This window comes from Mauremys reevesii, linkage group 21, assembly GCF_016161935.1.
Source record: "Mauremys reevesii isolate NIE-2019 linkage group 21, ASM1616193v1, whole genome shotgun sequence".
Classification (NCBI taxonomy): domain Eukaryota; kingdom Metazoa; phylum Chordata; order Testudines; family Geoemydidae; genus Mauremys; species Mauremys reevesii.
The window spans coordinates 6902507-6926747 of record NC_052643.1 but is presented as its reverse complement, the minus strand read 5'-3'; the positions used below and the strand labels follow the sequence as shown (position 1 = coordinate 6926747).

The 24241-nt window shown below is 46.3% G+C and overlaps 1 protein-coding gene across 13 annotated transcripts in view; it reads left to right on the top strand.

The window, feature by feature from the left end:
• KAZN (kazrin, periplakin interacting protein) overlaps positions 1-24241 on the top strand; it is a 725211-nt gene that overhangs the window by 624404 nt on the left and 76566 nt on the right. For all 13 annotated transcript variants that reach the window (XM_039508723.1, XM_039508720.1, XM_039508722.1 and 10 more), the window contains one exon: positions 22435-22571. In XM_039508723.1, coding sequence (XP_039364657.1) covers positions 22435-22571 — 137 coding nt within the window. The remainder of the gene's footprint in view (positions 1-22434; positions 22572-24241) is intronic.

Here is a 24241-nt window from a genome sequence, read left to right as displayed (position 1 = left end):
ATGCTGAACGGATTTAGGAACCTAAATCTCTTTTTCAGAAGGGATTTAGGAACACAGGAGTCTAAATTCCATGGGATTTAGACGCCTCAGTACCTAAATCCCTTCTGGAAAAGAAACTTCCCTCCTAAATCAGGTAGCGACAGGATTGCTGAGTGCGGCAACGCCTACCTAGCTTTAAAAATCTGGGCCTAGCTGAAGAAGAGCTAAAACGAGCGATTGGGGCAGGGGCGAGGTGGGGATAGAGCCGCCTTGGGAGATCAGATGGGATGGACTCTTGGTGTTGCTGCAGTTTGGACAGACACGTTGTGATCCTCCTTCAGCTTGAGCTCAGTGCATCTGCGACTGGTGGTTGTGTCCAGGCTCTTGATGATTCTGTTTGTAATCTCAGGCTGAGGAAGCTTTTGTTCATGGAAAATCTTCCTTCTTCCCTCCCCCCCGCCCCCCTTCCTTCCTCCCTCCTCTGACAGCGTATCCCACAGCCAGCTGGGAGGCAGCGATAGAAATGTAAAGCAGCCATGCACTGGGTTGGGGTTTTTTTAATCAACCGCCTACAGCGATTTTGCAAGAACAATAACCTTTATATTAGCTTTGAAAACATCACAGCAAACAGGCTACTTCATGTCTGAAAGTACAATGAAATTAAAACTTGTGCTGAAGACTGTGGGGGGAAGATATGGGTGAGGAACAGTAAATGTCACACGCCCTGAGGCCACGATGAGGGGAGGGAGGATTTGATCTGCATTGCTGTGCCGTGGGATGTAAACACATTATATAATCTATAGGATAGCTGCAAACTGTGTGAATTAGGATTCAGTGGTAGCCATGTTAGTCTGTATCAGCAAAAAAAACCGAGGAGTCCTTGTGGCACCTTAGAGACTAACAAATTTATTTGGGTATAAGCTTTCGTGGGCTAGAACCCACTTCATCCCAAAAAGGAGGCATGGAAACCTCAGACGACAAGGCGGAATCTTTAAAGAGCTTTCTTTTAAGGCTTTGCTCTTATAAAGGGATCCCAAAATTATTTGCCCACCACTACAATGTAGCCACCTCTGAGCTAAAACACAGCAGCTGATGAACAGTTCTGAAGAGATACCTTCAGGGGAAAAGTGCACTTGTTTCTTCACCAGATTAATCTCTCCAGTGTCCTTCAGTTAAGACCCACTTTTAGCTCCACCTCACACAGATTTGATTTCTCTCGCTTTATTCTTTAAATCAGAAATAGAGAGAGAGATTAGAACCTGGACATCTTACCCAAAGTGCCTCAAACTGTGGGGTGGTTCAGAACCCGATCCACGTTTTGCATCCTCGGCCCATTTCTAATAAGGAATAGAGTCAGGAGCCAAAGGTTACAGAAGCTGTTAATTGGGCTAAGGAAATTAATCACCTTTTATGCTTCTTGTAACAATGACTTTCCTGTATCCTTTATTCCAGGTCTTTATCCCATATGTGTCTTGTCAGGATGAGTGAGCGTTTTAGCTAACGGCACATCATTATGTAGTTAAGCCACAAAATTAAGTTCTGTGTTTTAAAAAATAAATAGATAGCAGAGAGTTGAGGAAATCTCACCAAACCTAATGGGAGTTGAAATGCTTTTGTGGCCTTTGAATTCAATGTAAGCAGCATGTGTCTGTGCGCAGATATGTATGTAGTGGGTCTATCTCTAAACATCTGCTTATGGTATTGGAAACCCAAACAAAAGAGTTTTTGGCTAGCGAGTGAGGACCCAAAAGCACAACGGAAAGAGAGAGACCAGCGTCGTTTCAATGTCTAAACTGAGTAAAATGCAAAAAATCAAAACGAAATAGTGGAAAAGAATGAAATGTGTAAATAAATCCTTGTCAGTTTATAAGACTGCAGCATTGTTAGTAACGTGGAACAGAGGTTGTTTTAAATCTTAGTTTTGTCTCAGCAGCGACCCTCAGAAGCAGACTCTGCGCTTACGTGGTATTTTCCATCCAATGACAGTCTTTGACAAACGCAAGTGGAATCGTTCCCACTTTACACACGGGATAAACAGAGGCACTGAGGGGGATAGGCCCCATCTCAGAGGTGCTGAGCGCTCCCCTTTCCCAGGAACGTCAGTAGGACTTGCTGCTGCTCAGCATGGCTGACAAGGCCTGTGAATGGTCAGCACCTGGCAGCTCCCATGGTGATGCTAATGGCCAGATTTCCAGCACCCAAAGGGCTGGGCATCTTGAAAATCCAGCCGCTTACTTTGGCACATTAAAAGGAACCTGAGCTGTCTTGACAGCCCGGCCCTAAATGCCTTGCCCTGAGTCACACGGCAAGTCTGTGGCAGAGCCAGGAATAGAGCCCACGTCGCCCAGGTCCAAGTGTCATGGTCTAACCGCTAGCCAAGCTGCCCGCTCCTAGCGACAGAGTCGGTGAATAGAGGCTTCTGTCACATTCCTCGCTGATTGGCATTGGCTTGCTGCAGGGCTTTGGGCAAAGCCGGTTCCCATTTCCCTGCAGAAAACAGTCAACCAGAAAAAACCTCTTTTAAATGTTTCATTGCAAACCCCTCTCTCGGTCCAGGAGAGGGCATGACGGTCAGTTTCAAACCCCTGCAAGGGGAAGGTTTGTGTGCGCCCCTCCCTAATACGCCCACCAAGTCACGTTGGCTTAAGAAGAAGCGACAGCAGCATAAGATCAGAGTTAGTCATCTCATGAAGGTGACAAAAGCTGTAAGACTCAAAGCATTCTGAAAAGTGATTCCCTGGATCTTTGGCAGCAAGGAGCTGTACCTGGGGCAGGGATTCTGCTCTCCTGTGCGTGTCACCTGTCCATTTCTTTAGGGTAAATTCCACCTAGGAAGAAATGTGTGATTTTATTGGAATCTCTCCTAAGAAGGCAATCCTGGATTTGCCTGCACATTCTGTCCTGTGCACTGGATGACCATGGGGAAGGGAGAGGAGAATATTGCATCTTCTTAGGCGTCTCTTCAGCACTGAGCACCATGGGCTGGGATCCTGACTGGGGATTCTGGATGTGATATGAATATTAAATAATATGGTGTTCCGAACTGTGAGGCCCCTATCCTGCAATTGGATCCACCTCGTTGGACCTTTGCACCCGTTAATGGGGCTCCACAGGGGCAAACCTGGCTGTAGTTTCAGGGTCCAAACGATATTTCAAAGCATGAGTTTGGCAACTGCTGTGTAATGAGTTGGTTGGGTCTCAGATTGGTACCTAGAAGACAGGCATCCGGGTTGCAAAATCTTGCCTAACTTGCCTGTAGATGAATCGGGATCTGCACACCCTGGGGCTGTCCCCCTTTCCCTCTCCCATCAGCACTAAGTTCCCTCTAAACACTTAAAAGAATAGAAGCCAGAGGGTCATTTTACAGGACAGCTGAACCTCCGTGTTCCAGTTTAAAGTATTAATCCCACAATCATCATTCATTGTCGTGCATAATACAGAAGGAGCTTGCTTTATTTTTAAGCAAAGTTCTGAAGATTTTTTTTAAAAGGGCAACTTAAAGGGTCTAAGCTGTTTGAAATGCAACGAGGTCTGATGTACAGATACCACTGTGCGTTGCCACTATGGTCGATGGCCCCTAGGGCTCACTGGGAGCCAGGCCTTTTTCTGGCAGGGCAGGGCAGAATAGTTCTGCAATACGCATTCTCCTGCTGGCCCAGCACCGGCAGTTAGTTCTTTTGCAGAGCAAGGGCGGTTCGAGATGGTAACAGGCCCCACTACAGGCAGCCAGCACTGTACGCTTCTGTATTTACTAGGTGGATGGCTGAGCACAGGCTTGCACAAAGCTTGCAAAATTAAACAGGAGCGACCGATATTAGTACATCGGATCTAATCCTCCAGCTGCCACTTCCCCTTTTTGTTGTGTAAACACTGGTGATGCCAACGAGGGGAAGCGAGAGCCGAGTGGTTACGGTGTTGGACTGAGGCTTGGTTCAATATCTGGCTCTGCCACAGATGCCCTGTGTTCCCTTGAGCAAGTTGCTTCATCTCTCTGCCCATCTGTACAGTGGGGATTGTGACAAGGTGGCTTCCCTGTTGGCTACGGAGCTGGGGCTTAGCCAGCCCTGATGGCAAGATGAGCCCCACCTGAGAGGAATCGGGGGATTCCTGAATAAAAGGCAGCAGGAAGCTGTAGGAGGGTGTGGTTGAGAGAGTAACTGAGCCTGCTAGAAGCAGGAAGCTGGAGAGGAAGCTGGAGAGGTTCAGGAGAAAGCTCTCCATGCACGAGGACCTGGGAGAGACTTGGACGGCCTGCCTGGAACGGCCTGTGGAGGACGACAGGCTCCAGGCAGGGGGTACTGGGCAGCAGACAGACAGACCCTCAGGGAGGAAGGGGTGAAACTGGGGTGAGGTTGCGTGAGTTGGTGCTTTGTTTTTGAAAGACTCTGTCAGACTGTTGGGAGAGATCCTGATCTAGGGTTGGGGCTTGCAGGGCCAGTGTGCGCCTCAGGATTACATCCGTGGGACTCTTGTGGGGAGCCTTGTGGGACGTTTTTGAAGAGACCCGACGGCCACCGAGGCAGGGTGCCGTAGAGTGATCTCTGGCCACCAGGGGGCGCTTGAGAGGCAGTAAATGGCGACAGCACTACAGGGATAAACTTACTTTCTCCCATCTCTCGTCTATTTAGAGCAGTGGTCCCCAAACCTCACGCCCCACCCTCCCTTGCCCGTGTCTGCGCCCCACCGGGACTGGGGCCGTCGCTTCAGGAGGGGTGGGGACGTGGACAGGGGTAAAGGGGCTGAGGCTGGGGCCAGAGGCAGGGGTGGGAGTGGAGCTTTGGCCAAGGACCAGGACCAGGAGCAGAGCTGCATGATGCTCTCTCCCTGCCCCTCTGGGGACTAGCCGAGGCTCCAGCCACACACACCCCCTGCCCCCGAACGGTCCTCCACGCTCCGCTATGGACACACGCCCGACAGTTTGGGGACATCCTTTGAGCCTGGAGCTGTATCCTGTTATCCCCGTGCACAACGGGACTCTGATCTGAGCTGGGGCCATGGTGGTATAATACAGATAATTAATAACGATGATGATGATGATTATAACAACATATGACAAGCAGGATTTTGGACGTCCCCATTTTCATTCCCCAAAAACATTTCAGGTTTTGAAAGCCAATGCTGATTTATTTCAGCAGGATATGTTCAAGAAGCCAGTTCGTTGTATGGATAAGAGAGGTCATGGGTATGTTTTCTGCTCAAAGCAATTGCAGTGGGCCAGCTTGCAGACTGCAGTCGGCCAATTCAACATGTGGTTTGCACATACTGCTTCTTCCAGGACTCTGGCAAGCATAGCGTTCAGCTAGCTTAGGCGTTGCTTGCACACACCCATATGATCAACAGAATTCCTTTCTGTGAATTTGAACTGAAGCCCTGTCTTTGAGAGAGAGATTTTTCTTAAGTTGCTGATTTCCGTAGCTCAGAATTGGAGTGTCAGTTAAGGTTGACAATGGGGCCGGAAACGAATCAGATCTAAAAAAAATACTTCAGTAAAAAAAGTCCTCTGATCTCTTCCCAAAATCTCATGTCTGCTCCTAGTCCCAGCTTTTCAGTTGTCATGATTTGGCTGAAGTAAGTAAGCAGTTAACAGGGTTAAACTGGATTCCTCACTGAAACTAACCCATCAAAGATAACCATTAGAGCTGGCCAACTTCTTTCACGCAATTTTGGTGTTTTGTTTTGTTTTGGGGGGGGACTTGAAAATATTTCTTTTTTCCAAAAATTTGTCACCATTATTGACATGTCCCATTTTTCAGAACATTTCCCACAATTTTTGTTTACCAAATTTTCAACATTTTTTGTTTACCCAAGACCACATCTTGTAGCAGAAAAATGGGGAGTTTATAAAGAAAACATTTTAAAACCTATATTTATTTTTAAAAGAATCAGTTAAAATATTGTGAGAGCCGAGGCTAGTTACGAACCCTGCAAAGTGGAAACAGAAACTTTGTACGAAATCTGTTCTGTTTTTCATCCAGCTCCCCAACAGCTTTCCAGCAGTTGCTCTCTTCCTCTTAGATGCTGTCCTCTGCTTACTCTAGTGTTCTCAAATGAGCATTGCATATACCAGCTCTTGCACTAATCAATTAGTATTGGACACAATGCCAAGCTGCCGGGTCTGATTTGTGATGACTGTGATGCTCATACACAGTTGAATCATCTCTTTCCTCCGTTTCCCCTGCTCTGTTTGGCTGCTCTGAACTGGAGGACAGGTGCGCTGTTGAAATGAACTAGATATCTCAGAGAGAGAGAGCTAGTTCTTGGAGACACTTGTTGGTTTAAATGGGATGAAGGGTGAGGGAAACTTTAATGGTCACAGCAATGTGCTCTGTTGCTGCATCTCAGATGTGGACTGCTACCCTCAACCAGGGGCAGCTCTGATTTTTGCCGCCCCAAGCATGGCAGTCAGGCAGCTTTCGGCGGTGTTTTTGCGGGAGGTCCGCCGATCACGCAGATTCGGCAGCAGTTCTGAGGGAGGTCCGCCAGTCACGCGCCTTCAGCGTGCCCGCCGCCGAATTACTGCCGAAACCGCGGGACCGGCGGACTTCCCGCAGAAACGCCGCCGAAGGCTGCCTGACTGCCGCCCTCACAACGACCGGCAAGCCACGCCCCCCGCGGCTTGCCGCCCCAGGCACGCGCTTGCTGTGCTGGTGCCTGGCGCTGCCCCTGCCCTCAACGGTGTCCCTTGCAAACCCATTTGCAAATTACCAAAACTTCATCTGATTTTCTTGACTTCTGCAAGCATATTCTGCATGTTGCATAAGTCAAGCGTGAAATCATTGACAGTGGAATTAAAGTGGCCTGCAGCTGACAGTACGCATCTCTATTTCCCCACTTTTAACACATTAGTATGTCAAGCACCGTTCTCTAATCCAGGGCAGCACGAACCTAAGGGGATTTGAGCACAATTCATGTAACGTGCCATGGCTGTTTATCTGGGGTGCTCCTTCTTGCAGGTCTTTAAGGTGGAAGTGTTGCTTGCGTTTGTTTCTGCACATACCCTTTGACCCTCATTCGCAAATCAGCAGCGGCACAAACATTATGATCATCCGCTCTCTTTGGATTTCCCATGAGCAGTGTCTTAAAGCTGTAAACAGCCATTCTGGAGAATGAAGTGCTGCAAAACGTACAGAACCCCTGCGTCTGCTGTAGCTGGGACCATGAGAGGAGGTTTGGCCATCAGATAAAAATAACCAGCAAAACAACTACATTCAGATAGTCCCATGTTGCTATGTAACAGCTGCCTATGAAGGGCCAGTCTTTTGACTATGTTGGGTGAACTTGGGTCTCCTGAAGCTACTACACCTTTTCAGGCATCGCTCGTTAATGTTCAGCATGAATAAATCAACTCCATTGGTGGGCAGTTATAGTGAAAACCTTTCTAAATACACTGTGTTTCAGGGAGTTATTTTGTAATGTGATTTCTGCAGAAAATGCCCCGTGGGGCTGCAAGGACCTTTAGGTATGTCTACAGTACATACTAAGCCCAGGCTCTGTCTGAGGTTTGAGCCCAAGCCCCCCCTTCCATCCACACACAAATCAGTCTAGCTCGGGTCAGCAAGCACTCAGGATCCTGGTCCTAGGGATCAGAGCCCAAGTCCTGCTGTGTTTCGGGTCCAGGCCTTGTCATTCTGCAGCGTGCGTGCAGCTCAAGCCACAGATCTGAGTCCGAAGGTCTGCAGAACGCAGTATGGACGCGTTCGCATGGCAGTGAGACTGGGTCCAGCAATTGTAAGCCCTGGTTTCTGGTGGAGTGTCGAGGCTTAAGCGCAGGTGTGAAAACACTGAGTCCGTAAGCCCACAGACCCAGTTTACAGTTCGTGGAGACATACCCTTAATGGTCTGAGCTGCACTGGGACATCTCGCTGTTTCAAATTCTGTCTGTGTACGGCAGTTGTGTAATGAGCATTAGCTCTTGAGTCTTGTTGGATTGTCCTCAAGCCAACTCCGGATTATTCCCTTCGGTGCATCTTCTAGTGCTTTCTTATTGGTCACTAGCAATGAGCCATTGTCAGGATTGTGCTGGGGGAGACTTGTACTGTCTCTTCCTGGATTGTACCTGCTCTCTGAACTCCTGGAGGACTCCTCTCTCTTCAGCCGTCAATACAGGGCCTTTCATCAACCCCAGCTTCACTTGAAAGATTAAATATTTATACTGGGTGGGTTTTTTTTTCTGGAAAGCAACTTGTGTAGCTAGCTACAGATTATATGCCCATAAGAGCTGCTTCCCCCTTCTTTTATGACGTCTCTTTGTAACTTTGCTTCCCTGAGAGGCTGAGATAAAATGAAACCGATTTGTTGTACATGTAGAGTCTATAGCAGTAGTTTCCATGGCAACTGTATCCAGGAGAACAGTGCTGTCTTTCTTGTGGGAGGTTCTGGTGCGTTATCTGCGTGCGTTACTGCGCAGGTAGTTTAAATCAATTTTTTTTAAAAAAAACACCCCAAAACCGGAGCCTTTCAGACTTCCCCTGGGAGGAATTCAAGTGGATAGGACAGAGTAAGCAAGTAACTTACTCATTTCACCCTTAAATCAGCACTCATTCACGAGCAACGGTCAAAACCTAAACTGTTTCTGGTTACTGACCAATCTCTGCACATGCAAGATTTGTTATCCCCATGTGATAAACTTTTCCCACTGGGGTGGTTGTTAAGAAGTCCTTTTGTCTCCAGTTAACTCTTATTCACAAGAGGTTTCAAAGACAGACAAAGCGGGAATGGGTTGTGCTGCCGGATGCTGAGCATGAAGGAATGGAAGGAGTTTCTTTAGAGAGTCTAGGGTTCACAAAGGTGCTGGATTTGATAGTCCTTCAGAGCAGGATGAGTTAAAACCAAGAGGAACCAGGCCAGAAGAGTACCCGCAAACTGAGATAATATCATGCTAGGAAATGCTGCACAGGCAACATCAGTGAAGTATTTCTCCATCAGTGTGTCTCACCCTGACAATAGACTTACCAGCTCTAGGGGGAGTTAAATCTGTGTGGTCCATTCAACCCTTTGTGCCTCTGCTGGGATTGCCAAATTCAATCAAGAGTTGTGATTTTCCCCATCTCAAAAGTCCCACAAAAAAGAAACAAACCCAGGAAGATGTTCCATCTCACACCACCTTCCTGTTCTGGGCTCACCATATGACCTTGATATTTTGGACCAGTCATGGGGCTAAATAATAGAAAAGTCCCACAGCTTCTCTGAGACATTTTTCACGTTTTCCCCTTGTGTGGCTCCAGGTGCCTGTGATCAAATAGATTAAACCAGATTTCTGCGGAGACTGTGATGATAGGCTCAGCAGCCGGTAATCTATCGAGTCCATCTGAAACTTTCTTCAATTAGTTTTGTAAATCCAGAGCCTCTCCATAGATTCCCTTGCTGTGTAAAATATGTGCTCTGTTCTGCACAAAATCCTCCTCCTTCCCAATTTCAAGGGATTCATGGGAGTTGGATGCAAAGGGAGAGACACCAACCTCTTCAGAGTTCCATCAAACATCTCAGGCTGGAAATCGGGGGCAGATTTTTAAGTGAGGATAATTAGCCATTGGGAAAAAGTCACGAAAGGTTGTGGTGGATTCTCCGTCACTGGCAATTAATAAATCAAGATGGGATGTTTTCCTAAAAGAGCTGCTCTGGTTCAAACAGGAATTACTTCAGGTAAGTTCCGTGGCCTGTGTTATGCAGGAGGTCAGATTAGATGATCACAATGGTCCCTTCTGGCCTTAGTCAATGAATAGAAAGGGTTAAAAGTAATAGAGAGTTTGGAAAGAGAGATGACCCTTCATGATTCCGAGCATAAGCCAGCCTCTAACTACTGGAGGTTGAGAAGACCCTTTTCCTGCAGGCCAATGATCCAATAACTGCTTTCTGTGGAATTTCCTTCCTCTGAAGCAGCTGGTACTGGCCATTGATGGAAACGGGATGTGGAACGGGATGGACCACTTCTCTGATTCAGTATGATCCTGTTTTCAGCCAGCTATTCACCTGGGTTCACCCTTTGGGTTGGTCTACGAGATTGAGCAATCGCTGCAGCAGGAAGACCTGCTAAATTGATGGCAGAGCGCTCGCCGGTCCACTCTGGTACTCCATCTCTCTGAGAAGAGTAAGAGAAGTCAATCGGAGAGCGTCTTCCATCGACGTAGCGCAGTGAAGACACCAGGGTAAGTCAACCTAAGCTACATCGACCCCAGCTACGTCATTCACGTGGCTGGAGTACTGTAACTTAGGTCGACTTACCTCCGTAGTGAAGACAAGCTCTTAGCAATGACATTCCTGCACTCCCGATGGCAGAGTCATGCTGTTATCATTCTAAACGGCCCTGCAGAACAAAGCCTCGGCGCCTGCCCTCATCGAAAATGAGTACAAGTAGCATCATGGGCAAAATAGATGGTGGGGTGCGCTAATTAGCACCACCAATAATGGCTGCTCTTGGAAAACCAACTCTTTCAACCACTCTGTTCTGCAGTCTGTGGGGCTTGGCTTTCATTGGCAAGATGAAACTAATTTTTTCTCCTGCGGCTTCCATGGGGGAAGACTGCAGTTCGGGGCTCCGGAGCTGCAGCCCGTGTCCATTCTCAGTTCAGTTTTGTTTTGCTTGGGGGGGTATCATGGAAATTGACATGGCACCTAATTAAACAGTGACAAGCAGAGAGGCATTTCCATGCAGTTAATCAGAGCGACTGGCCAGAGGAGCTAACCCAACAATCACTATCAGCCAGGAAATGCCTGGCCTGGAGCTCGCAATTTGCTATTTATAAACCCTGGCAATGTGTCCTGTGTTTTGTTATTTTTTGAAAGAAGAAAATAAAAAATGTCTTTAAAAGTGAATTGATTATGTCTGGACAAGTTACGAACCGGACCGCATGTTGCCATGGCAACGCTGCTGTTTGCCTATTGGTCTCTTCCTGTGGGCAGATATTGCCCTTTGACAAGTGAGGAAGGGGTAGGAGCTGCGGCTCCCCACTCTGAGTGCTGCAGAACTGAAGCCCACAAGGGTTTTGCAGGCAGGGTTCCACCTGCCCCTTCCCACCAGTGCCAAGCCTGGGTGCCTTTACCGGGACCCCACCCCCTTTGGAATTCCCAGCCTATGGGCCAAGGGATTTAGGCACCCGTCTCCCTTTGAAACCCAGTGGCAGTTGAGTGCCTAATTCCCTTTGACGCCTTTGAAAATCCCATCCCAAAAGCCTGATCTTGCAAACATTTGATGCCCTGACTACTCTTGCAGTCAGTGGTAATGCCCTTGCTAGTAAGCAGTGCCCCATGGTATTGGCAGGACTGGGCCCTAGTGGAGAAGCCAGGAGGAGAACAAGCCACTCAAGAGGCCCTTAGGTTTCAAAGGGATAGGAACACAGTAGAAACACTTTCTAGCCCATGTTGCTAGCAGAAGCAACCTATTTGCCAGCAGGTTCTGTACGCATCAGATCACATAGCACATCATGGTCTGTGAATCCCTCACCTGCTTTCTCCCCCCCCCCCCCCCCCCCCGCAGCGCTATATGCAGCTTACGGCACCCCGCTCCCTGCGAGTTAAAGAATTGTGGTGCAAAAGTAATCACAGATTCGTCAATTTTTAATCACTTTGGGGAATGGGTTTTAAAGCTGCACTGGAATTTACCACCGTCTTATAGCTCATAAATAATATCATGTCAGATTTCTGTGCGAGCGCCGTCTGTAGCCCTGGTATGAATTTAAAGTGGCTGTAAGTTTTATGATCGGCCTGGCATACTTGCCAATAATCGCGATGCATAGGAAGGGAGACTTAGCTTAAGAGAAATTTTGTTTCTCTTGAGTGTGAACTGCATGCTGATGGGACACCTGGCGTTAAAGGACTCTCTTAGCGAACTGGGCCTCTTTTCAGAAACTGAGAAATGCTCTGTTCTGAATAGCGGCAGAGACCGAGCCTTGCAAAAATGAACTGGGGAGCCCTCTGCTGGCCATAGCAATGATGATAATCTTCTGCGTTCTGCTTATCATAGCAAGGGAGTTTTAAACTGTGAGGAACATTGTTAGTGTAGCTGCTTAATGGAGAGCCCTCCCACACTGCATGCTTTCGTGTTTAATGGAGGCTAAGGAGTTATGGGACGCTGAATTTTTATTAGCGCTGGCTGCTGGCGCTTGCTGTGTTGCTGTTCTGAAAGCTGGATCCAAGGTCATGCCGGGGACATAGTCAGGGGAAGCTGCTTCTTAATTTGTGAGGCAAGAACATGCCTGAATTTTGGCAATGGGGAGCTGCAGGAGCAGGCTTGGCTTTAAAGAATTGCTGATGCATTGTTCTAAAATAATTGAACCAAAATCCTAGAGACGGATACATTTTTGGCAGCCATTCAAGCTGGGAATCTGTATTTTGCCTTTGGCTCCTCTCTTTCTGATAGGCCAAGCCAGATGCTTCCCAAGCTGTGGGGCAGATCCAGATCTAAATTTTGCAACCTGATATCATCCATAATAAAAGCGACTGCAATGTGGGATTGAAATCCTGTTGCTGCTAGTCAGGAACTCTGACGCGGCACGCAAGGATGGGAAAGGATCTTAATTTGGGTGTAACAGAAACTTGGCTCCCCCATATATATCCCCGTCTTCTTGTTTGGTTTATCAAGTAACGCTACAGTCCTGCACTGGGAGCATCATAATGCAGCCAACGTTTGGCCTTTCTGATGTCGCCAAGGCTGCGCTGTCTCGTCTCATCCTTGAACAGAATGGGCTGGTTACAAGGCAGGGGAGTCTAAGGCCATGTCTACACTACCTCTTATATGGACATAACTTATGTCACTCCAGGGTGTGAATACACCACTGCCCTGAGTAACGTAACTTATGCCGTCCTAAGCGCCGTTGTGGACAGCACTGTGTCAGCAGAAGAGTTGCTTGAAAGTACTGGAGTCCTGGTACTGGAACTACGGGCATGTTGAGATGAGTAGCATCGTTCGGAGCAGCAGCAGAGCCCGTTTAAAAAGAGAGATGTCTGTTCTGCTTAGGACTTTGGGGGGTGTTTTCCTTGGACAATGCGCACGGCAAGTGGTGTCTGAAAACCTGCAGCCAGCTCGCTCTGAGCATTACCTCGTGGTTGGCATCCCAGCCTAGGAGGGAATCTCCATTCATCAGATCAGCCTTCCCCTTATATTTCTGCTGAGATGAAAACCGCACACATGACAAGCTAATAATTCTGCTGTCTCCCGTAAGCCACTGGCTCTCGTTGGGTTGCTTACTGTCAAAAACTTGCCAGGAATATTTGAGAGGTTCTCAAGCACTCCTGAAAATTACACCTACAGTACGTGTGACTTGTTTCACTCCATAGGTGAAATTGAGCCCTGTGCAGGGGCCAGCATGATACTTGTGCACCACTTATGCCCTGTTTTGAGGGCTAATAGTGCACAGGTTTAGTGCTGTGTCTCTGCCCGGGGGTGAATTTCTTCCTGTGTTTCCATCAAAACTTGGCTCTGGCTTACTAATATCATCAGTGCCCTGGGAGCTTGAATAGTGGAAGCTAAAGGCAAAGAAGACGTGTACGGGAGAAAGGAGGGGCTTGTGGTTAAGACATCAGGTTGTCACTCAAGAAATCTGAATTCCGCTCCCACCTCTGCCACCGACTCCCTGTGTGACTTTGGTCAAGTCCCCAATTCCCCATCTACAGAATGGGGACAATAATCCGTCCTCTCCTGGGTACTAGAACTGTCAGGGGCAGGGACTGTCTCTTTCTATGGGTTTGGGCATAGCCCAGTACAATGGGGATTCGGTCTGGGTTGGAAGCTCCAGGTGCTCCTATTATCTGAATAATAAAGAACAGGAGGTTGCGTAGTTTTAAGTTCCCTCTAGCGCAGCAGGCTATCGAGGGCCGCACAGGTGCGCAGTCACGGGGCCTGGACTGGAGAGGCGAGAGGTAGGGGGCGTGCAGGGCTGTGGCGGGGCTGCCACGGCTGGGGAAGGCACCTCTCCCCCAGCCTTGGGCTGCTGTGGCGAGAGAGGGCTGGGGGAGTCCTCTCTCCTCACCGCAGCCCTGAGGCAGCCTGCACCCCAAACCCTGCATCCCTGGCCCCACCCCAGAGCCCGCATCCTCCACACCCCAACCCTCTGCCCTAGCCTGAGTCCTCTCCCTGCACCTCATCCACAGCCCCACCCCAGAGCCTGCACCCCCAGCCAGAGCCCTCACCCACACCCCAACCCTCTGCCCACCCTTAAGCCCCCTCCCACACTCCCACCATTCATCACCTCCCTATTGGTGCACATAACAAAATTCATTCCACACATAGATGTAAAAAATTAGAGGGAACAGTGCCTGTAGTCCTGTCCTCTCAGCAAGGATTGGGACCTTTAGGGTATACAGGAGTGGGTGGGTGTGATTCTGTGGCCTGCGTTGTGCAGGAGGTCAGACGAGATGATCATAATGGTCCCTTCTGACCTTAAAGTCTAGGAGTCTATGATTCTGTATTCTCTGCTACCGTACCCTGTCCAGTTTTCAGTGACTCCTCCTCTTGGGAGACAACTCTTGTGTTGTGGAGTTGTAGACACAAGACCACCCTGTCTAGCACCATCGTGTATGGGATTTTCCCGTACAGCTTCGCACGGCATCGCTTTAACAAACCCAAGCTGGCCTGTTGCACTGTGAAAGTCCTTCTGGCTCCCTTTTATTAGAGAAATATGGCATTCGATGCTTTCTGCACTGAGTATTTGCCTAAGGTGTTCTGTCTCATAGACGGTTTGGTGAGATTTCTCTGCAATGGCGGTTATAGTCCCAGATCTGTACTACCCTCAGGTCTTTGTGACTTTAAACAGAGCTTTGCAGTAGTAGGTAATTACAGCAAATGTCTTCCCCCATCCCACCCCCCGGCATTGCTGCCCTCTCCACTGTCTTGTCAAGTTGTCGATCCATTTCAACAAATTTGGTAATTAAAGCTGCTTCTAATCCGCCACGTGCCTGAGCCGGAATAATGCACCATGGAAATCTTATCCAAGAGAGAAGACGGCACACATCACAGCGGCTGCTGGGTTGGTCATCGGCTCCGAGACTTTTTCTCAGCTCAGTACGTGAGTGAGGGAGAGAGTCAAAAATGTTTCTTCCCCAAGCGCCGCCTCTCTGATACTGCAGCTGCTCCACCATAGCCGTTGTGGATCGTATACCAGCCTGTGAGACCTGGGTTCTAATCCCACGTCTGTTGGATGCTTCCCGCAGGCAATTCCCGTATCTCCTCTGTGTTGACAGTGAACAAAGTATGCACAAACACCCTGAATTGATAAGCCTGCCTTAACTCAATCTGCGCAGCGACTGGTCTTTTCATGCAAGTATGGATGTTGGTAGCTAGGAAAGAAAATCTGCGCTGTGTGGTGTGGGACGGGAGTTGGAATTGTGGTATCATCCCTTACACCCCCTGCGTCTGGGCCTTGCCAGCATGGGCAAAGAGCTGTTACTACCCAATAATGTAACCTGAGTGCCAAGCTGCAGCCAAACCAGGTGTTTTGGATCCCAGAGAACTGGTTGAGGTGTTCTAGATAAGCTGAGTGGAAAGGTCTCGGGGGGAATCCCATTGGGGGGTTAAAAATATGATCACAGATCTGAAGTTTGCACATGGCCTCTCTGTTTATAATGAACTGATCCAAATGTCCCTAGACTTTGGACTTTTTGAGATCTGGATCTGGAGTTGTGCGTCTTCAGCCCATCGTTGATGTATTTTTTTTAAATTTTATATATAGTCTAAAAACCAATTTGTGGTCCAGACTCCACAAGATTAATGACAGTGATAATTAGGTTTTTTAAAACCCTACTTCATTTATGGCTCATGGTGGAGACCTAGGACTGCTCCAGCTCCCATCCATGTCCGTAATGCATCTGATTCTGATCTCTGTGGCATTATCCCATTGTAACTCCATTGAACTGAACATAAGTGAGACCCAAAGCTAAACCCACTGATTGCTGAAAAGATTACAGTATATTTTTGTTCCTATGTATTTCCCTGCAAATATTTTATGTAATAAACAGCTAAGCATATACTGTATTTCACAGATAATTAAGTGCTAGTGGAGGTACATAGTACTGTGTCCATAAATCAGTTCAGGACAGAGCATGCATATGATACTGTATGTAGCTTTCCTTTAAGGGACATAAGAGTATTTCCACACTATTCGCAACCGAGGCTCAACATGATGTTTGATATAACGATACTATTTCACTTAGTTCACACTGGACTATATTTGCATCAACCAATACACATACCACAGAGACTCTTGTCTTTTCTCCATTGGAACCTGTAGGTGATGTCAAAAGTGTTAAGCTGTTTCCATGAAAAAAGCAGCAATACAGCAAGAGTGGGTTTTGTAAAACAAAGTTGAGACCCTGCCTGGGTTACCCATCCCTGGCAAACCTCTCTGCTTTCCCATTACATTCTCCAGCCAGTTTGAGTGTACCGGCCTTGGGCAGCCTTGTATATCAATCCCCCTTGTTTACCCCAGCATGGGTCCCTATCGTACAGCAATAACATGAAGAGAAAATACCGATGGTTGATGGAGGTCTTATGAGAGAGTTTCTGTTCCTCCTGATGCTGTTCATTAATCCCTGCAGGCTGGAGGATGCCTGGCAAGGGTGCAGTCTCTCCAGCACACCAAGCCATAAAATTGGAATCTTCTCCTTGGCAACAAAATTAGCCCTCCTGTTTTCTCGCTCTCTCCCCCTGGGTGCAGGGTGCACCCTGTTGCTAAGGTTGCCCGGTGCGTCCTTAGTTCTGGCACTTCCTAACTTTTGAGTCCTTGACTTTACAACCTTCATAATGTTTTTGTCTATGTGATAAATATATGTATTGCCTGCAGCTTGTTCAGTGGCACCTCAGCGAGATATTTGTCCTCTGATGTATGCCCTTGGCACTTTTGTGGGTTTTTTTTTGTTTTTTTTAAGGAGTTTGCTGATCATATCACAGAATCGCTTGGAAAGAAGCGAAAAAAGTTTATTTGCCAAATGGGTAGCAGAGCTTCTGCTGCGAGCTCTGCTTGGAACATGATAAATACATTTGTGCATATCGGTCTTCTCTGCAAGCTCAACCGGTCGAGAGATCTATTAAATGATAAGCAGAGATTCTGCTCTCTGTGTGCGGGGTGGGCACACTGGAAGACGACAGATCAGTATACATGTACCAACCCTCTCCACAAGCTCCATCTGTAGTAAGAGGTATTCAGCTGTCTCATTCGCCGGCCTTGTAACACATGCATTCTGTTTTTAGCACCATTCTGATATACTGTCTCCTATGTGCAGAATCAAAGTCCTAGAATGATTTGGGTTGGAAAAATACCTTCTCATGGCTTACATGGGACCCTCCTCCTGCATAGTGGCAGGATGGACTCAACTATTCCCAACTCATCCCTGATGGTATCGAGGCTTACCATTGGATGGTCCCATGATAGAACCACCACCATTTGCATCTCATTCCACCTCTTGAACCGATAGCATTGTCCACTTTTTCCCTTCTATTTAGAATCATAGAATCATAGACTTTAAGGTCAGAAGGAACCATTATGATCATCTAGTCTGACCTCCTGCACAACGCAGGCCACAGAATCTCGCCCACCCACTCCTGTATCAAACCCCTAACCTATGTCTGAGCTATTGAAGTTCTCAAATCGTGGTTTAAAGACTTCAAGGTGCAGAGAATCCTCCAGCAAGTGACCCGTGCCCCACGCTGCAGAGGAAGATGAATATCCCCCAGGGCCTCTGCCAATCTGCCCTGGAGGAAAATTCCTTCTGGACCCCAAATATGGTGATCAGCTAAACCCTGAGCATGTGGGCAAGACTCACCAGCCAGCACCCAGGAAAGAATTCTCTGTAGTAACTCAGATCCCACCCCATCTAACATCCCATCACAGACCATTGGGCATCTTTACCACTAATAGTCAAAGATCAATTAATTGCCAAAATTAGGCTATCCCATCATACCATCCCCTCCATAAACTTATCAAGCTTAGTTTTGAGGCCAGATGTGTCTTTTACCGCCATTGTTCCCCTTGGAAGGCTGTTCCAGAACTTCACTCCTCTGATGGGTAGAAACCTTCATCTAATTTCAAGTCTAAACTTCCTGATGGCCAGTTTGTATCCATTTGTTCTTGTGTCCACATTGGTACTGAGCTTAAATAATTCCTCTCCCTCCCTGGTATTTATCCCTCTGATATATTTATAGAGAGCAATCATATCTCCCCTCAGCCTTCTTTTGGTTAGGCTAAGCAAGCCAAGCTCTTTCAGTCTCCTTTCATAAGACAGGTTTTCCATTCCTCGGATCATCTCTGAACCTGTTCCAGTTTAAATTCATCCTTCTTAAACATGAGAGAGCAGAACTGCACACAGTATTCCAGATGAGGTGTCACCAGTGCCTTGTATAATGGTATTAACACCTCCTTATTTTTACTGGAAATACCTCGCCTGTTGCATCCCAAGACTGCATTTGTTTTTTCATGGCCATATCACATTGGCAGCTCATAGTCATCCTGTGATCAACCAATACTCTGATGTCCTCCTCCTGTTACTTCCAACTGATGCGTCTCTAGCTTATAAATTCTTGTTGTTAATCCCTAAATGTATGACCTTGCACTTTTCACCATTAAATTTCATCCTATTACTATTACTCCAGTTTGCAAGGTCATCCAGATCTTCCTGTATGATATCTCGGTCCTTCTCTGTATTGGCAATACCTCCCAGCTTTATTAGCACATTCCCACTTTTTGTGCCAAGATCAGTAATAAAAAGATTAAATAAGATTGGTCCCAAAACCGATCCCTGAGGAACTCCACTAGTAATCTCCCTCCAGCCTGACAGTTCACCTTTCAGTACAACCCGTTGTAGTCTCCCCCTTTAACCAGTTCCTTATCTACCTTTCAATTTTCATATTGATCCCCATCTTTTCCAATTTAGCTAATAATTGCCCATGTGGAACCATATCAAATGCCTTACTGAACTAGAGATAAATTAGATCCACTGTGTTTCCTTTGTCTAAGAAATCTGTTACCTTCTCAAAGGAGGAGATCAGGTTGGTTTGGCACGATCTACCTTTTGTAAAACCATGTTGTATTTTGTCCCAATTACCATTGACCTCAATGTCCTTAACTACTTTCTCCTTCAAAAATTTTTCTAAGACCTTGCATACTACAGATGTCAATCTAATAGGCCTGTAGTTACCCGGATCACTTTTTTTCCTTTCTTAAAAATAGGAACTGTGTTAGCAATTCTCCAGTCGTATGGTACAACCCCTGAGTTTACAGATTCATTAAAAATTCTTGCTAATGGGCTTGCAATTTCATGTGCCAGTTCCTTTAATATTCTTGGATGAAGATTATCTGGGCCCCCCGATTTAGTCCCATTAAGCTGTTCAAGTTAACCTGATTTTCCACTCTGCAACTTGAGTCTTTGGGGCAGGGACCGTCCTTTTGTTCTGCATTTGTGGAGCACCTACCATCAGGAGGTCCTGGTCCTTCACTGGAGCTCCTGGGTGCTACAGTGGTGCAAATAATAACCAATGTAGATGGAACATGTAGTCATTATTAATAAGAATAATGGATCTCTGTCCTTTATATAACATATAAATGGAGATTTTACTTTACTGAAGTTGCTCTCTGGAAGGGAGGGCAGAGAGCGGAGATGAATTGCATGGTGAAAATTCATGCAAGAAGCCAACAGCTGGCTCCTCCACACTCAGCATGAGCTACAGATGGGTCTCTCATACCATCTCCCAAGCTTTGCTCGATTCAGATTCCAGCTCTGACTCATCTCAAGCCACCTCTGAAGCTGTTCTGCCCTGGAAGAGATCACCAAGGCTTGTAATTATTAGAAGAATAAAAAGATGAGGACTGATTGCTGCTTTCAGCCATCAACACCAAGCCTGGCCAGAAACTGAATTGGAGAAATGTGTGCAGAAGAGGAGTGAAGGGAAACTACTGGCAGTTTGGCTTATTAACTAATATTCCCTGATTTATTGTGTCATTATTTGGCCTTGTTTTTAATATGCTCCATACAGTATTTATAAGACGAAAAAATTCCACCACTGCAAATGAGCATCTAGAAAACAGAGAGAAAATACATGGATTTTAATGTAATCTAAAGCAAAAATGTTGTGTTGATGTTTTCTTTGTCGTCCCCCCCCACCCCCCGTGCGCATTCTCAAGCCAACGTGATTTCAAATGGCTGCAGGTTTTTTTTTGTAATGTAAACTTTTTGATTTTTATGGCCAGAAGGCGTATGAGGTCATCTGGTCTGATCTCCTCTATAATAAAGACCATTGAATTTAACCCTGTTGCTCCTCTATCGAGCCCAGTGGCTGAAGCATCAACCAGAAAAGCATCCAGTCTTGCTTTGAAGATATCAAGAGATGGCAACTCCACCACTTCCCTTGGTAGTTTTGTTCCCATGACTAATCACCCTCACTGTTCCAAGGGTGTGCCTGATTTCTCATTTGGATTTGTCTGGCTTTAACTTTCAGCCATTGGTGCTTGTTCTGCCTTTCTCTTCTCTAATACCTGGTATTTTCTCCCCGGCAAAATATGGGAATTGTGTAGGGGACTCAAATCAGTGGGGAGAGTTCAAAGTAACAAGTCTTGAAAATCAAAACCTTTTAGGACTCATTTTTGTTGCTCTTGCTCATGCTTAGTTTAGCATTTTGTGCTGCAAATAATCTCATTGAAAGCAGTGGAATAAAGTGACTTTAACATATCTAAGGGGACAGAATCTGGCCCTTTTTAAAATGTATTATTTCATAAAGTTGCAGAATGCAATTTGCCCAACATCCATTGGTACAAAGAGGTTCCGGTTTGAATAAGATCCTGGAAACTAGTGTAACAGCACAGTGTTGTAGACCAGGTTCATTCACTTGAGCAGAAGCAGCTCATGTTTTTAGACCCAGAAGTCCCAGGTTCAATCCCTACAAATGTCTAGGTATACTTGGTCCTGTTTCAGCGCAGAGGGATGGGGATGGATTTTGAGATCTCTTCCAACCCTACATTACTATGGCCTGGTCTGCACTACCGTGGTAAATCGATCTAACTTACACAACTTCAGTTATGTGAGTAACGTAACTGAAGTGGATGTAGTTAGATCCACTTACCGCAGTGGCGACACTGCACTGTGTCGATGGGTGAGCGTCTCCCATCGATTTCCCTTACGTTTCTCGGGGAGGTGGCGTACACAAATCAATGGGAGCGTGTTCACCCATCGATTTAGCTTGTCTTCACTAGACCCGCTAAATCGACACTCACTGCATCGATTGCAGCAGTTTCAATCCACCGGCAAGTGTAGACATACCCTAAGATTCTTTGAGCCAGTCAGGAGCCTTGTAAGGTGAGCATGTTTATATGAACTATCAGAACCCCACCCCACTGGTTTTGTTCTGAAGTTGGAATTTGAAAATCAGCCAGGTGTGATTATTCCATCCGAACGGGTAGTGCTGCCCTGCTGGCTCAGGTTGAATTGGGCTTGGAAGGTCTGACCAAATTCTGATCTGCATCACACCAACATTGGGTTCAGTGGAACTGCTCTGGATTGACACCAGCGTAGATGAGATCAGAACCTAGCCCCTGGACTGTCGTTTCAGATCTTAGTTATTTTCTTTAATTGAAGTTGGCAGAGAGATGGAATGCCAAATCCAAAGCTCTTCAGACTTTATGGGTGAAACCTTGGCCCCGCTGTGAAGCCAGTGGGAGTTTTGACACTGAGTTCACTGAAACCAGGATTCTTCCTTGTGGTTCTAGGGTTAGCTATAAACTTGGCATGGTTCCACCTCCAATCTAGAAGCAAACTTGGCATAATCAGTAGAGGAATTTCCTGCCATCCGGCATGGATTGCACTGAGTAACACTGAGTTCATGCTTAAAAAATAAAGGCATTTTCTTCTGGCAGACAGGTACATTTGAAAGACTCCAGAACAGTAAATGATCAGACCAGTTCTTAAAATCTAGTAGGATTGGTCACTACCAACACCACTGTTTCTTTTTTAACTTAGAGCACTGAAAACAACATTGATTTTGGCTGTAGTAGACCGGTAACATTTTAGATTAAAAATAGCACAGGTCTTTTCTTTTTTAGATCCAATTTAGGCCACAGTCCATCAAAGCACTTCAGCACATCCTTGTCCTAAGCACATGAATAGGCTCACTGAAATAAATTGGGTTAGCCATGTGCTTAAGTTCTCTGCTGGATAAGGGCCTTAGTTTCCAACCGTGGAAAGAGATATTCATAATACATGGATATGGACTGGTGAATTTACAGATATCCCTAGCATAGATCAGGCTCTGATTCCATTTGCATCATTCAGCTAACTAGGCAGAGCATCCGTGGTGGTTCCTATTCACGCTAATTATTACAGGAAAGTCAGGAGTTCAGAATCCTTTGTAGAATTGTAGTTGTCCTGTGTTTAAAATAAGCCCAGAGTGTTTGGAAAGATTGAGATGTGACTTTCTGAATGCAGAGAAGAGCCCCATTTCCTGTCTTTGACCTTGAGCTGTAACTGTGTTCTTTCATGCAGCCATGAAGGCAGATCGAAAACGTTTGAAAGCAGAGAAGACAGACCTGGTAAGCCAAATGCAACAGCTCTATGCCACGCTGGAGAGCCGGGAGGAACAGCTACGTGACTTCATCAGGAACTACGAGCAACACAGAAAAGTAAGCTCCTGCATAGCCTGTCCAGAATTATCAGACACAGATGAACATGCTATGTTGGGGAAGAGTCAACACAGCTTTTGTAAACGAAAATCATGCCTCACCAATCTATTAGAATTCTTTGAACATGTCAACATTCATGTGGACAAGGATGATAAAATTGATGATAATGTTCTTGGACTTTCAGAAAGCCTTTGACAAGATCCTATGCCAAAGGCTCTTAAATAAAGCAAGCAGTCATGGGATAAGAAAGAAGATCCTCTCGTGGGTCAGTAACTGGCTAAAAGATAGGAAACAAAGGGTAGGATTACATAGTCAATTTTCACAGTTTAGAGAGGTAGATAGCGGGGTCCTCCAAGGACCTGTACTGAGACCAGTGCTGTTTAACATCTTCATAAATGATCAGGGGAAAGGGATAAAAAGTGAGGTGACAAAGTTTGCAGATGATACAAAATTACTCAAGACCGTTAAGTCCAAAGCTGACTGCAAAGAGCTACAAAGGGATCTCACAAAACTGGGTGACTGGGCAACACAATGGCAGATGAAATTCAATGTGGATAAATGCAAAGTAAAGCACAATGGAAAACATAATTCCCAACAATACATACAAAATGATGGGTCTAAATTAGCTGTTATCACTCAAGAAAGAGATCTTGGAGTCCTTGTGGATAGTTCTCTGAAAACATCCGCTCACTGTGCAGCAGCAGTAAAAGAAAAACTAACAGAATGTTAGGAACCATTGGGAAAGAGAGAAAAAACAAGACAGAAAATACAATGCCCCTAGATAAATCCATGGGACACCCATAGCTTGAACACTGTGTGTAGTTCTGGGCACCCTATCTCAAAATGATATCTTAGAATTGGCAAAAAAAACAGAGAAGGGCAACAAAAATGATTAGGGGTATGGAACAACAAGGAGAGCTTGGGACTGTTCATATTAGAAAAGAGACAACTGAGGGAGGATATAATCGAGATCTATAAAATCAGGAAAGGTGCAGGGAAAGTGAATAAGGAAGTGTTATGGGAAGGGAGAAATAACACGAGAACCAGAGGTCGCCCAATGAAATTAATAGGCGACAGATTTGAAACAAACTTAGGGAAGGACTTCTTCACACAGTCAACTGTGGACTCATTGCTAAGGGATGTTGTGATGGCCACAAGTATAATTGAGTTATAAAAACAATTCGATAAGTTCATGGAGGATAAGTCCATCAATGGCTATTTGTCAAGATGGTCAGGGACACAACCCCATGTTCCAGGTGTCCGTAAGCCTCTGACTGCCAGAAGCTGAGACTGGATCATGGGCTGAATCACTCAGTAATTGCCCTGTTGCGTTCGTTTCCTCTGAAGCCTCTAGCTGTGGTCACTGTCAAACACAGGACACTGAGCTAGATGGACCATTGGTCTGACCCAGAATGGCCATTCTGATGTTCTTCTGTTTTAGTTGTTATACTGTGGCTTCATTTTAGCCCAGACATCGCTGTTTAACATAGTGTAAGTGATAAACTTGAGCTGTCAAAATGCAAAAATATTGCACATTTCTTAAATGTGGCTGCCATGCCTAAAGGTTCCTGCTAGAAAAAGCCCGCAGGCAGAGAGGGGTCAGGGTGGGAAATGGTCCTCTGTGAGCCGGATTCCACCCTCAAAGTCCTCAGAGACGCCACTCTGCTGCA